At 41.9% G+C, this 12,598-nt stretch overlaps 1 protein-coding gene across 1 annotated transcript in view; it reads left to right on the forward strand.

Annotated features, from left to right (window-relative positions):
* LOC125716086 (citron Rho-interacting kinase-like) overlaps nucleotides 1-12,598 on the forward strand; it is a 49,098-nt gene that overhangs the window by 15,569 nt on the left and 20,931 nt on the right. The window contains exons 10-13 of the mRNA XM_048988322.1: nucleotides 7,254-7,448; nucleotides 9,243-9,440; nucleotides 11,675-11,806; nucleotides 12,047-12,267. Coding sequence (XP_048844279.1) covers nucleotides 7,254-7,448; nucleotides 9,243-9,440; nucleotides 11,675-11,806; nucleotides 12,047-12,267 — 746 coding nt within the window. The remainder of the gene's footprint in view (nucleotides 1-7,253; nucleotides 7,449-9,242; nucleotides 9,441-11,674; nucleotides 11,807-12,046; nucleotides 12,268-12,598) is intronic.

Here is a 12,598-nt window from a genome sequence, read left to right on the forward strand (position 1 = left end):
GTGACCTGATTACTAGTTGTGGCAATTTTGAAACTTCGAAACATTCCGACACGTTTGACGAATGTTACAAAACACTTCTGGCTCAACATTGGCATCTACTGGCAGAAGCTGTTATTGCATCCATTAATGTGCTGAAGCTTTCCTTTCCTGAAGCAAATAATTATCCTGTTGTTTATATTCATCAATCACTACGTAAACATGTCGTGGAAAGTATTATATATCTATTTAGGTCCTGATGGATATTAAACAGTATTTCATGAACTTTCATGCTCATACTGCTGATGAAAGAGAAATACAGTATGAAACTGCTAATGGAATACAGTGTGTTCAGTTTGTAGTTTTGTGGCCACTACAAATGCATCTAGGTTATTATTCATTGGATTTTTTACAACACAATGCATTTACTTCCACAGTAGTATATTTATAAAATAATGGTGAATGTACCTTCAGCAACCGATAATGGAAATAATTTGTATGTGTATAGGCATGCAGCTGCTACATCCATCCATCCATCTATTTTCCAAACCGCTTATCCTACTGGGTCGCGGGGGGTCCGGAGCCTATCCCAGAAGCAATGGGCACGAGGCAGGGAACAACCCAGGACGGGGGGCCAGCCCATCGCAGGGCACACTCACACATGCACACCTACGATCTATTTTTCTAGCCTGAAAAATCCCGGAAATGTTTATAGCCTTAGTGTGACATACCGCAAACAGAAGCGAGGGATACATGGTGGCTAGTTGATCAGCAGCACAGATGCATCAAAGCTGTCATGTCAGTTGTGTGAAAAAATGCTGAAGAAATGTAAGTAAGGCTGCTGCTGATTTTTCTTAAGTCTGTCCACAGTAAAATTTATACACACTAAATGCGTTCAGACTTGTAGGCTTTCTATCCATTTTCCAAACCACCTATCCTTCTGGGTCGCAGGGGATCCAGAGCCCACCCCAGAAGCGTGGGCATGTGGCAGGGAACAAACGAGGACAGGGGGCCAGCCCATCACAGGGCACACTTACACACACGAGCAATTTAGCAACTCCAATTAGCTTCAGCATGTTTTTGGACTGTGGGGGGAAACCGGAGTATCCGGAGGAAACCCCACGACGACATGGGGAGAACATGCAAACTCCACACAGATGTAACCCAGGCGGAGACTCGGGTCCCAGAGGTGTGAGGCAACAGTGCTAACCACTGCACCACCATGCCACCTCCCAATACCTCTACAGGAATATTTATTGTATTTCTCGAGCTCTATTGTCTTTCAAGGGGTGGCATGGTTGTGCAGTGGTTAGCACTGTTGCCTCACACCTCTGGGACCCGAGTCTCCGCCTGGGTTACATCTGTGTGGAGTTTTACAGTTTTACAGTATTACAATGCGGCTTGTAATTCTGTTGGGTATGAGGATGCTAGACCCTTGAAGTGCCTTATATGTAAGCAGGAGAAATCTGAAGTCAGTCTAGAACCGGTGGAAGCCGGTGCAGGGACCAAAAAAATGGAGTTACATGTCTGAACTTCCTGCTCCTCTTGACAATCCGAACTGCTGCAATATGAATACTCTGCAAGGTGTTATACGTGCTGTGTGTGCTCCCAGATAACAGAGCATTACAGTAGTCAAACCTACTGTATACAAAGGCAAGTATTAATTTCTCAGTGTCTTGAGTAGTAAGGAATCGTGGTAGCCTGGCAGTGTTATGTAGCTGCAGAAAGCATACCTTCGATATTGCATCCGCATGCTATATAAGAACATAAGAAACTTACAAATGAGAGGAAGCCATTCAGCCCATCAAGCTCGTTTGGGTAGAACTTAACTAATAGCTCAGAGTTGTTCAAATCTTTGTATCTAAGATGACGCCAAGGTTACAGCCCTTGGAGTGGAGTACGGAGATAACAGCATTCCTATACGCAGACCTGCCTCCAAACAACAGAACCTTGGTTTTATGAGTATTTAATGATAAAAAAAGTTTTCGGTCATCCAGGTCTTCACGTCACTAATGCAATTAGCTAAAGTGACAATTCATGCGGTGTCATTAGATGTCAGTGTCGTTGGCATAGGAATGATACTTAATATTATGTTTTCTCATTGTTTTACGCAATGGCAGCATGTAGAGAGAAACAATAAAGGATCAAGAACTGATCCCTGTGGTACTCTATGTTTGACGGGTGACAAAGACGACAGAGTACATTTATGTGACACTTGAACATATTGATATTGATTTGTGAAATAGGATTGAAACCACTTTAATACACAACCCAACATCCAATTTAAGTCTTTGTAATACAGTAAAATGGTCGACTGTGTAAAAACCTGCCCTAGTGTCCAAAAGCATTAGCACAGTCACGTTGTCAGCATCAGGTGCACTGATATATCATTTACGACTCTAGTTAAAGCAGTTTCAGTGCTGTGTTCTGGGCGGAAGTCCAAATGGAATCTATACAGTATGTTATGTACTTCCAAGTATGCCTGAAGATGAGCATAAGAACATAAAAAAAATACAAATGAGAGGAGGGCATTCGGCCCATCAAGCTTGTTTGGGGAGAATTTAACTAATGGCTCAGAGTTGTTCAGTTGTTCAAATCTTATCTAGCTCTGATTTAAAGGAACCCAGGGTTTTAGCCTGCACTACTTGAACACGAAGATAATTCCATACTCTAACTACATGCTGTGCAAAGAAGTGTTTTCCCAAATTCAATGTTCTCCTGCTAATTTCTACTTAGGCCAGGAGTTCTAGTATTTAAACTAATATTGAAATAGCCATCTGTCTGAAAAGCATCCAGATCTCTTTAAATCTTTTACACCTGGATCATGTCCCCCCTTAATCTCCTTTGTGGGAGGCTGAACAGATTCAGCTCAGCTAACCTCTCCTCATAAGACAATTCTCTAAGACCAGGAATCATTCTTGCAGCCCTACGTTGAACCTTTTCCAAGGCAGCAATGTACTTTTTAAGGTATGGTGACCAAACCTACACACAGTATTCTAGGTGGGGTCTTACCAAGGAATTGTATAATCTTAGCATCACCTCTCTTAACTTAAACTCCACACACCTAGAGATATAACCCAACATCCTATTGGCCTTCTTATTGGTTCCCCACACTGGCGAGAGTGGGACATGGAAGCATCAACATACACACCGAGGTCTTTCTCATAATCAGCTACCTTTATTTCAGTGGAACCCATAAAATATCTGTACTTTATATTTCTGCTCCCTGCTTGGATTACCTTACATTTATCTATGTTAAATTTCATCTGCCAGGTATCAGCCTAGTTGCTAATTAAATACAGATCCCATTGTAGCTTCTCCACTACTAGATCAGTATCTGCTACACCACCCATCTTCGTGTTGTCTGCAAATTTCACCAGTTTACTGTATGTATTGGTGTCAATATCATTAATGTAAATTAGGAACAATAGTGGTCCTAAAATTGAACCTTGCGGTACCGCACTATGAACACAGGCCCACTGTGACATTGTGATTCTAATAACTACTCGCTGCTTCCTGTCTGTTAAGCAGTTTTCGATCCAAGCTGCTACAGTTACTAAAATCCCTGCAGCTTTGAGCTTAAGCAAGAGCCGTTTGTGGGGGACAAAAAGGACATCAAAGGCCTTCTGGAAATCTAAGTAGATCACATCGTAGGCCTTTTTGTGATCAATTTCTCTTGCAGCTTCCTCAAAGAACTCAAGTAGATTAGTTAAACAGGATCTACCTCTCCTAAATCCATGTTGGCTATCAGTCAGAATGTTATTTGAATCCAGGTAATCCACCATTTTCACTTGGATTATACCTTCCATTACTTTTCCAGTTATGCAAGTTAAACTGATTGACCTATAGTTTGCTGGATTACTTATATCCTCTTTTTTGAATATGGGTGTTATATTAGCATGCTTCCAATCAGAAGGTACCACACCAGTAGATAAGGATTCCTGAAATAGTAAAGTTAAAGGTTGGCTAATAATAATCTCTTTTAAAACTATAGGTAAAATGTATCAGGGTCCTGCGATTTATTTATTTTGAGCTTCTAAAAACTATTCAAGGACGCTTACCCTGTTTCCCCGGGTTTTGGAGGGGTTTGCTGAAGACTGGGAACGGTGCTGCTCAATATGTTTACTACGCCACTGGTCAGTGTTTGAGACACCTGCCTTACCTTCACGGGAAGGGAAAGCTCTGCTCAAGGATACTAGTTAAATTATTTCTTGTATTGGAGGTTTTATTCTTGTTAATGATATATGTGTATAACTATAATTATTAGATATCACTTGTGATACAGGACTATTTTGCATTGCCTTTGATCCAATGTTTTGGTATTGATTTTAATGCAAGGTTATTTTGTATTGCTTGTAATAAATAGTTTTTAGAATCAAACCTACAGTAAGTGTGCCTGTTTGTTCCTTCGAGAGCCCTATATCCTCCTCACATCATCTTAAAACAATATCTCTAACCAGTGATTTAGGGAAAGTTGCCTACTAAAGATTACATCTCTTCTATCGAGAATTCATAAGGAACCAGAGACAATTAGATTCTGGCATTTTGTTTTAGCTTTTACACACATAGAAATGCTGCGTAGGGTGTCCAATTTCACCTTGATGTTGGAAACTGCCCCAGGGAGACATTTTACAGAGACTGCTGCTTTCTCTAACTCTCTAACGTTTCTAACTATCGATTCTCCAACTATAAGCATTTTTTCTTCTTCGGCGGACACACTGCCAAGAGCAGAGAACCTGTCGCTAAGTGCAACAGCTGACTGATGTGCAGGAATTCTTAGCTTAGCAATCTTAGGACCACGTCTGACTGTGACCCAGGGCTTGAATTTGCTGGCTGCTGCTGCCGGCACCAGTCTGGAGACAGGTAGGAGGGACAACTGCCAGATCTAAACTGGCTGTGTGTTCCAATTGAACCTTTTACAGGTCTAGTTAGATTGATGCTATCGGCAATCAGTTAATCTTGCTTTGGTTACACAAGACCCGCCAGTAACGTCCGGATCCATGCTCTCCGTTTGCTGATATACAATATATGGCTGAAGTCATGTCTGTCATCATTCATGCTTTGTCACACTTGAACATGGTGTCAGAAGTTAGTGTATGTGTTTTATTTTAATAGTATGTGCTTGCCGACCGTCAGTTGAGTTTACGTAAGGACCGAAGTTGATCCATTCCCCTGCTGAAGACGAGACAGAATCACCCAGTAACAGCTGGCACCAACATGGCGGCTAATATAGCACTCCCTTCGCCTATGAGCTTCACGGGCGATTGGTGCACTAACTGGGATATATTCCGTGCCGAATATGAAGACTACATCCTTGTCACGGGCATAGCTGATAAGGACAAGAAAATTCAGGTTGCAACAAATGGGAAGTGACTGCAGACACGTCAAGGATCAAGGGAATCCCGCCGTCATATTAGATGCGCTGCAATGGTATTTCAAACCAGCGAAGAATACGATATACGAGAGATACGTTTTTTTGGGAGCTGCAGACAAAAGGAAGGGGAATCCATAGACAATTTTGTGACCAGGCTGAGGGAAAGAGCCGCAACCTGTGAGTAAGTCAGCTGAGGGACGAGATGATTCGGGATAAAATTGTACTGGGTGTTGCAAATGAGAGCACAAGACGCAGATTACTGAGAGAAAAGGAACTGACGCTAGCCACCGCCATTGAGATACTGCTGTGCAGCAGAACCGATGGACATACGTATAAGAGCAATGGAGATTGCCTGTCCTCCAGTCACAGAAGCTGTGTATGCCATCGCTAAGCAACAATCCAGGCAAAACCAATCCAGGCAGGGCAACCCACCCAGAACTGTAAAATCGGCCCATTCATGCAAATACTGCGGCAACTCACATGCAAGGGGCAGAGAACACTGCCCATCATTTGGCAAACAATGCAAATCATGTGACACACATAACCATTCTGCAAAAGTGTGTCCATCCATCCATCCATTTTCTAAACCGCTTATCCTACTGGGTCGCGGGGGGTCCGGAGCCTATCCCGGAAGCAATGGGCATGAGGCAGGGAACAACCCAGGATGGGGGGCCAGCCCATCGCAGGGCACACTCACACATCATTCCCTCACGCATGCATTCCTATGGGCAATTTAGCAAGTCCAAATAGCCTGAACATGTTTTTGGACTGTGGGGGGAAACCGGAGTACCCGGAGGAAACCCCACGGCGACATGGGGAGAACATGCAAACTCCGCACACATGTGACCCAGGCGGAGACTTAAACCCGGGTCTCAGAGGTGTGAGGCAACAGTGCTAACCACTGCACCACCATGCCGCCCCCAAAAGTGTGTCAAAAAAGCAAAAGAAGAGCAACCAATGGGAAAGTAAACTGTCTGGAAAATACAACAGAGCAATCAGAGCAGAACAGCGATGAAGAGATGTACATATATGAATCAATCGGTGCAGTACAAGCAAAAGGGAAAAAATGGTTTGTAACATTGCAATTTCACAACAAGCCACAGAAATGTCAGTTGCATTCCAGAGCGACATGCAATGTAATGGGTCTTCAAGACAAGAAAAGGTTGGCTTCCAATGCACCGCTCTGCCCAAGTCATACAAGACTGAAGCTGTACTCAGGGGAAATGCTGAGCTCCATGGGCACTTTCGAAACTGAATGCACTGTGAGAGGCCAAAGATACAAGATCTCTTTGAAATAGTGAAGACCAACCAGCATCCTCTTCTGTCAGGCTCCACCTGTGAACACCTTGGCCTTTTACAGTTCACAATTCCTGAGGATGTTCACAATGTGGAACGTAGGCAGCCTGGACCCCAAATGAAGAGCCAGCTCATCAACAAATACAGCAATGTATTCAACTCACTGGTGGAATACGTACCTGGAGAAGCTCACTTCGACCTAGACCCCACCATTCCTCCAGTTCAGTGCGCTCCGACCAATGTTCCTATTGCCATGAAGGCGGCTCGAAGGCTTAGCTGGATAAGTATGAGGCTGATGGCCACATAGCGCCGGTCACAGACCCCACAGAGTGGATCAGCAACACGGTGGTAGTAAAAAAGCCAGGAAAGCTGAGGATATGCATTGATCCTAAATCTCTGAACAAGGCCCTGAGACGCTCACATTACATTATGCCCACTCTGGAGGACATCCTGTAGAAACCTCCGAATGCAAGAGTCTTCACCTTAGTGGACACCCGAGATGCGTTTCAACAGTGTAAACTAGACTATGAGAGCAGCATCAAGACTACATTTTGGACCCCCTAGGGGAGAAAACGGTGGCTTAAGCTGTTAATCTGTGGCACCCAAGGTATATCAGCGAAAGCAAGATGAGCTCCTCGCAGGACTTAACGGCATTGAACCCACTGCAGATGACATCCTGGTCATGGGCTGTGGAGATACAGACGAGGAGGCTGAGAGTGACCATGATGTCGAGCTCTTGGCACTGATGGAGTGCTGCCGTGTGGGAAAGCTACGGCTGGGCTTGAAGAACCTACAGTTTAAGGTCAGTGAAGTCTAGTTTCATGGTGTAATGTGATGACAGACGAATAGAAGTTGTGTTCAGCTTTCCAGTTCTATACAGCAGACTTGAGAGGGATAAATAGTTGATTGGGGTCATCAATGATTCTGTGGGCATTTCACGCACACTTCCTCATGTAAATGTCCTGTAAAACTGGGAGCCTGCTCTACACTTTCATCACCCTGTGTCAGGCTTTGCAGGACAATACTACAGCTATTATTCCATATGGCCATGCAGTAAGTTAGGATGCTTTTCACATTGCTCCTGAAGAAACTAGTGAGGATCTCAAAGGATATGCCAAATTCAGTCTTTTTTACAACATCAGTATGTACTGATCAGTCCAGTCTGTCAGTGATGTACAGGCAAAGTAACCTGACACTGCTGTTGTTTTTATCTGAATCGGTGCCTGTCTTCCAGTCTTGCTTCCTATAGTCTGTGATATTTCCTTTGTTTTGTTGACACTGATGTGGAGCCTGTTGTCTCACCTCTCCATTGGCAGGCCCGATGATGCATTTGGAGGTGTCCTTAGCTACACAGTCATAGGTTTTCAAAGAATTTATATTTCAGGGGTGTTCAATCACATGTTCCTGAACTTCATGAGTTTTGAGGGAACTATATTGTTGAACTGTAATCGCTGAAAAAATTAGGTATTATCATTCTCTCAGTAAGAGTTCAGCAGAGACCACGTCATTGTTTGATTGATTGAGTTTATATTTGAACAGGAGAGGGTTTGTGTGGCAGGATGGAGATGATGTAGTTCCCTACTATCCTCAGAAAACTCAAAATGATAGAAGTGAGTGCTAGGGGACAATTTTGCTTAGCTCAGCTGCAGACTGTCATGAACTCGGCTTGGTGCAGGCAGAAAATGAGATGATGATCCACTTGTGCCTCAGAGACTAAAGAGGACTCATTATCATATATAAATATATATATATATATATATATATATATATATATATATATATATATATATATATACACACACACACACACACACACACACACATTTACATACATATATTTTTATTTATTTAATGATTTATTTATTTATACTTACGTCCAGGGATGCACATACCTGGTATGCAAGTACACATTTGTACTGTTACAGCAATCAATTGCCACATGTATCGCTTTTGAAGGTGAATGCGCATTTGCATACCAGTTATGTGCATCCCTGCTTATGGCATGCTTAACCTTCTGTAAAATTCTGTATGACATACATGTTTTTAGAGATGCTAATTATCCTAATTGCATGTCTTAAGACTTTGAAAGGAAGTCAGAACAGGAATATCATGCAGCACATGTGAAAACTCAACACAAATCTAACCCTGAGCAGAAGTGCTACTGTGGGGCCGTGCAATTATATTGTATAGTTATCATGAAAACAAACATGGCTGCCACAACCCAACAGAAACTAAATATAGCTTCGAAATATATTAGCTTAGCATCCTGAAATCATTTCTGGTATGTATAATATAAATTATGTATAATCAATATAATTTTTAAAATACTATGTAATTAACTAATAACTAATTTCATATTTAAGGTCCTCTGCAGCTGATAACTTAGTTTATTAACAGAACTGGTTCTGTTTCTATATTTCTGTGCTCATCAGTTTTCTCTTTTCATTATTTTTGTAGCTCCCTCACTCAGCATCTTCCTGTTTAACTCAGTCATTCACAGCTCCCTATCCCCTCCCCCACATTGTTCACATCATGCTCAGTCACTGCCTCTCCCCCCTCCCTTTCTGTATCCCCCTCTCTTCCTCATTTACTGCAGGCAGTGCAGGCTCTGCAGGACCAAGCTGGCCGGTACAATGTTGTGCTAATGTCAACAACAGAAGAGGATGGCAGAAAGATGGAGAGTTCCCAGCTCCTCAGTCGGATCAGGAAGCAATATGGGCATCTCCCTGCCAGCAATCACTCTGGTCCCAGTATGGTCAACCCAGCAAATGAGCCAGAAAGACTCCATACACAGGTAATCTGCATGCTAACTTATCTAATTTTTCTGCTACCTCCTCCCGGTCACCCCCACCCCCCATATCAACATAAGTGACACACCCTGTCCATCCCAGTAGTCTTTTAAGACAGAAAAATGATTTTGTGTAGTTACCCATAATGCATGTTTTATGCACGTTTCACTAGGTTATTCTTTCTGAAATTTAGGATTTTATGTGGAACAAAATTATTTTCCTGTGTTTTTTTAAACACTCATTTCTTATTAAATGCAATGAAACTGTTCACAATAATGAGAAAAAATATAATTCCTATATACATATAATTGTACTAGATATCCCTTCTGACACCTCTATGAAGGACACATATGTAGAGCAGATAAGTAACCTGTATTCAGAGACACTGAAAATAGGTCTAGTATAAATTATATGAAAGGACTGGGATCAGTCCTCCAAGCACCTTTTTGTGAAATGCTATTGAAAAGATTAATGTCACAGACAGACGTGGACAAATTTGTTAGTACCCTTCCACAAAAAAACACAACTATCTCTGAAATAACTTGAAACTGACAAAACTTTAATGGCATCCCTTGTTTATTCCATATTTAACACAAATCAGACTTTGCTTTTGATTACTAATTCACTTGAATATTTTATATAATTAAATAAATGGAAAATGTCACAGTTAAAAAAGCATGGTAATCTTAATTTCATGTCTCCACACTGCAATTTTCAGATCTCTCCATACTGTAAATGTTCAATAGGATTAAGATCTGGACTCATGGAGGGCTATTTAAGAATAGTCCAATGCTTTTTCTCAGCCATTCTTGAGAGCTTTTAGCTGTATGTTTTGGGTCATTATCCTGCTGGAGGACCCATGACCTGCGACTGAGGCTGAGCTTTCTCACACTGGGCAGTATGTTTGGCTCCAGGATGCCTTGGTAGTCTTGAGACTTCAGTGTCCTGCACAGATTCAAGGTTCCCCGTGCCAGATGCAGCCCCAAAACAAAACAGAGTCCCCTCTTCTTTTAAAGCTTAATTTTTCCATCTGTAAACATAGAGCTGATGTGACAGACCAAAAAAACTCCAGTTTTGTCTCATCAGTCCAAAGGACATTCTGTCATTTTCTCCCAGAAACTTTTGGGCTTGTCAACATGCATTTTGGTGAATTCCACTCTGGCTTTATGTTCTTCTGTCAGTAGTGGAGCCCTCCTGGGTCTTCACCCATGCAGCCCATTATTGTTCAAAATGCGATGGATAGTGCGATCAGAAGGTGACGTACCTTGACCTTGGAGCTCAGCTTGAAGGGTTTTGGATGGTTTCCTTTGTCTCTTTTACTACCATCCATACTATCCTTCTGACCAACCTGGGGCTGTATTTCCTCTTGTGTCTACGTCCTGGAAGATTGGCTACAGTCCCATGAACCTTATACTTTTTAATGACATTGGCAAATGTGCTCACAGGAACGTGAAGCTGCTTGGAGGTGGTCTTATAGCCTTTACCTTTAACATGGTTATCTTTAATCATCTTTCTGAGCTCCTCAGACTGCTCTCGCCTTTGCTTCCTCTGGTCCATGGTCAGTGAGATGCACACAATGATACCAAACACAGCAGCATGTTCTTTCTCTTTAAATAGGCTGAATAGCTGGTGAAAAGCTTGAAGGCACCTGTGATACTAAGTAAGGTTAAACACTTAGTTTGAAATATGACTATAATCCAAGGTACCAAAAACTCTCCAAACTATTAGAGCATATCTTTGTAAAATAAACAACAAATTGTTTCTTTTCACAATTTTATTGATTTGCTCTGTCACATACTAAAGGCATGCAGGTATACATTCGACAATTGTTTTAATTGAATTGCTTTTCAGGAAAATTAAAGCATTGTAATGCGTTGTAAGGATACCAACAAATTTGTCCACATCTGTATATGTCAGTGTGTTTCTGAGCATAATTGTATGATTTCCTTTCAGTGTAACACTGTCCTTTTATGCAAGGAAAAGCATTTTGACCATGAATAATGCCTGCTTGTCAACTGATGAATCTATACTGTTCCTTCACATTATTTACACTGTTCATATAAAGCTTTAAATCAATGTGTAATGCGTTGATACCAGTGTGTCTCAGATTAGTATCTATTCTTAATGTATTAATTTCGATGTTTAATGTGCATTTGTATCAGTGTCTGTGTGTATCAGTGCATTTGTATCTCTGCTCCTTGGTGATACATGTGCCCTGACCCTATCATATCTGGCATAGTTGCAGGACGAAACACCACAAGCTCAGGTGAGACGAGATCAGGAGGCCCTGCGGGAGGCTCGGGCTGAACTCACTCAGGCCAGGAGACAATGGAATAGCCTGCAGGTGGAGATTGAGTCATTGCATGCACTGGTAAGCAAATTCTTATTCCCATGAACATTGGTTATACATTCTGCTGAAAGGGTGCAATCTACTGCAGCACATCGGACAATTACATAAACAGGGACATAAGTGTTTCTCAGTACCATTGATACACATTGTACAATATTGAACTTGAAACCAGAAACATATTGGAAATGACCAGTTTAATGAACAACACCGATATACTGACATAGAAAATAGACGCACCACTTTTCCCTGCTGTTCTTTCAGCAGGAGGGTCTAGAAAGATCTCTGCAAGACACACAAGAGCAGTACAAATCTCAGCTGCAGGACTTGAGCACAGTGATCCAGGGTCTGGAAGCCGAACTTGACCAAGTGCGGAGCAGCATTGAAAGCCAGCGTCAGCTCCATTACCAGCTCCTGAACACCAGGGTGCGACTAGAGCATGAGATTACCACCTATAGGCAGCTTCTCGAGTGTGAGGAGAGACGGTAAGACACAGGATCAATAATTACTATCATTCAGGGCTGTAGGAGAGAGCTTACCATTGGGTAGACACAACTTAATAATTTAAATGCAAAGATCTATTTTTGTGGGGGGAGGGGCAGTGGCAAATAAAGCCAAATTAAATATTGGGGGTTATACATCCCCTATCTCCATATGCTTCTGCTTTAAGACGCTAATATGAACAATACTATATGTTAACACAGAATGAAAGGGATACATTTTTAAATACTGAACAATCTCTATTGTCTAAAGTTGTTGTCTTCATACTTGTCTTAATATTTGGGGCACTGCACTGAAATATGAGGTAAATATGAA

The sequence above is a fragment of the Brienomyrus brachyistius genome, chromosome 20 (assembly GCF_023856365.1).
Source record: "Brienomyrus brachyistius isolate T26 chromosome 20, BBRACH_0.4, whole genome shotgun sequence".
Taxonomy (NCBI): domain Eukaryota; kingdom Metazoa; phylum Chordata; class Actinopteri; order Osteoglossiformes; family Mormyridae; genus Brienomyrus; species Brienomyrus brachyistius.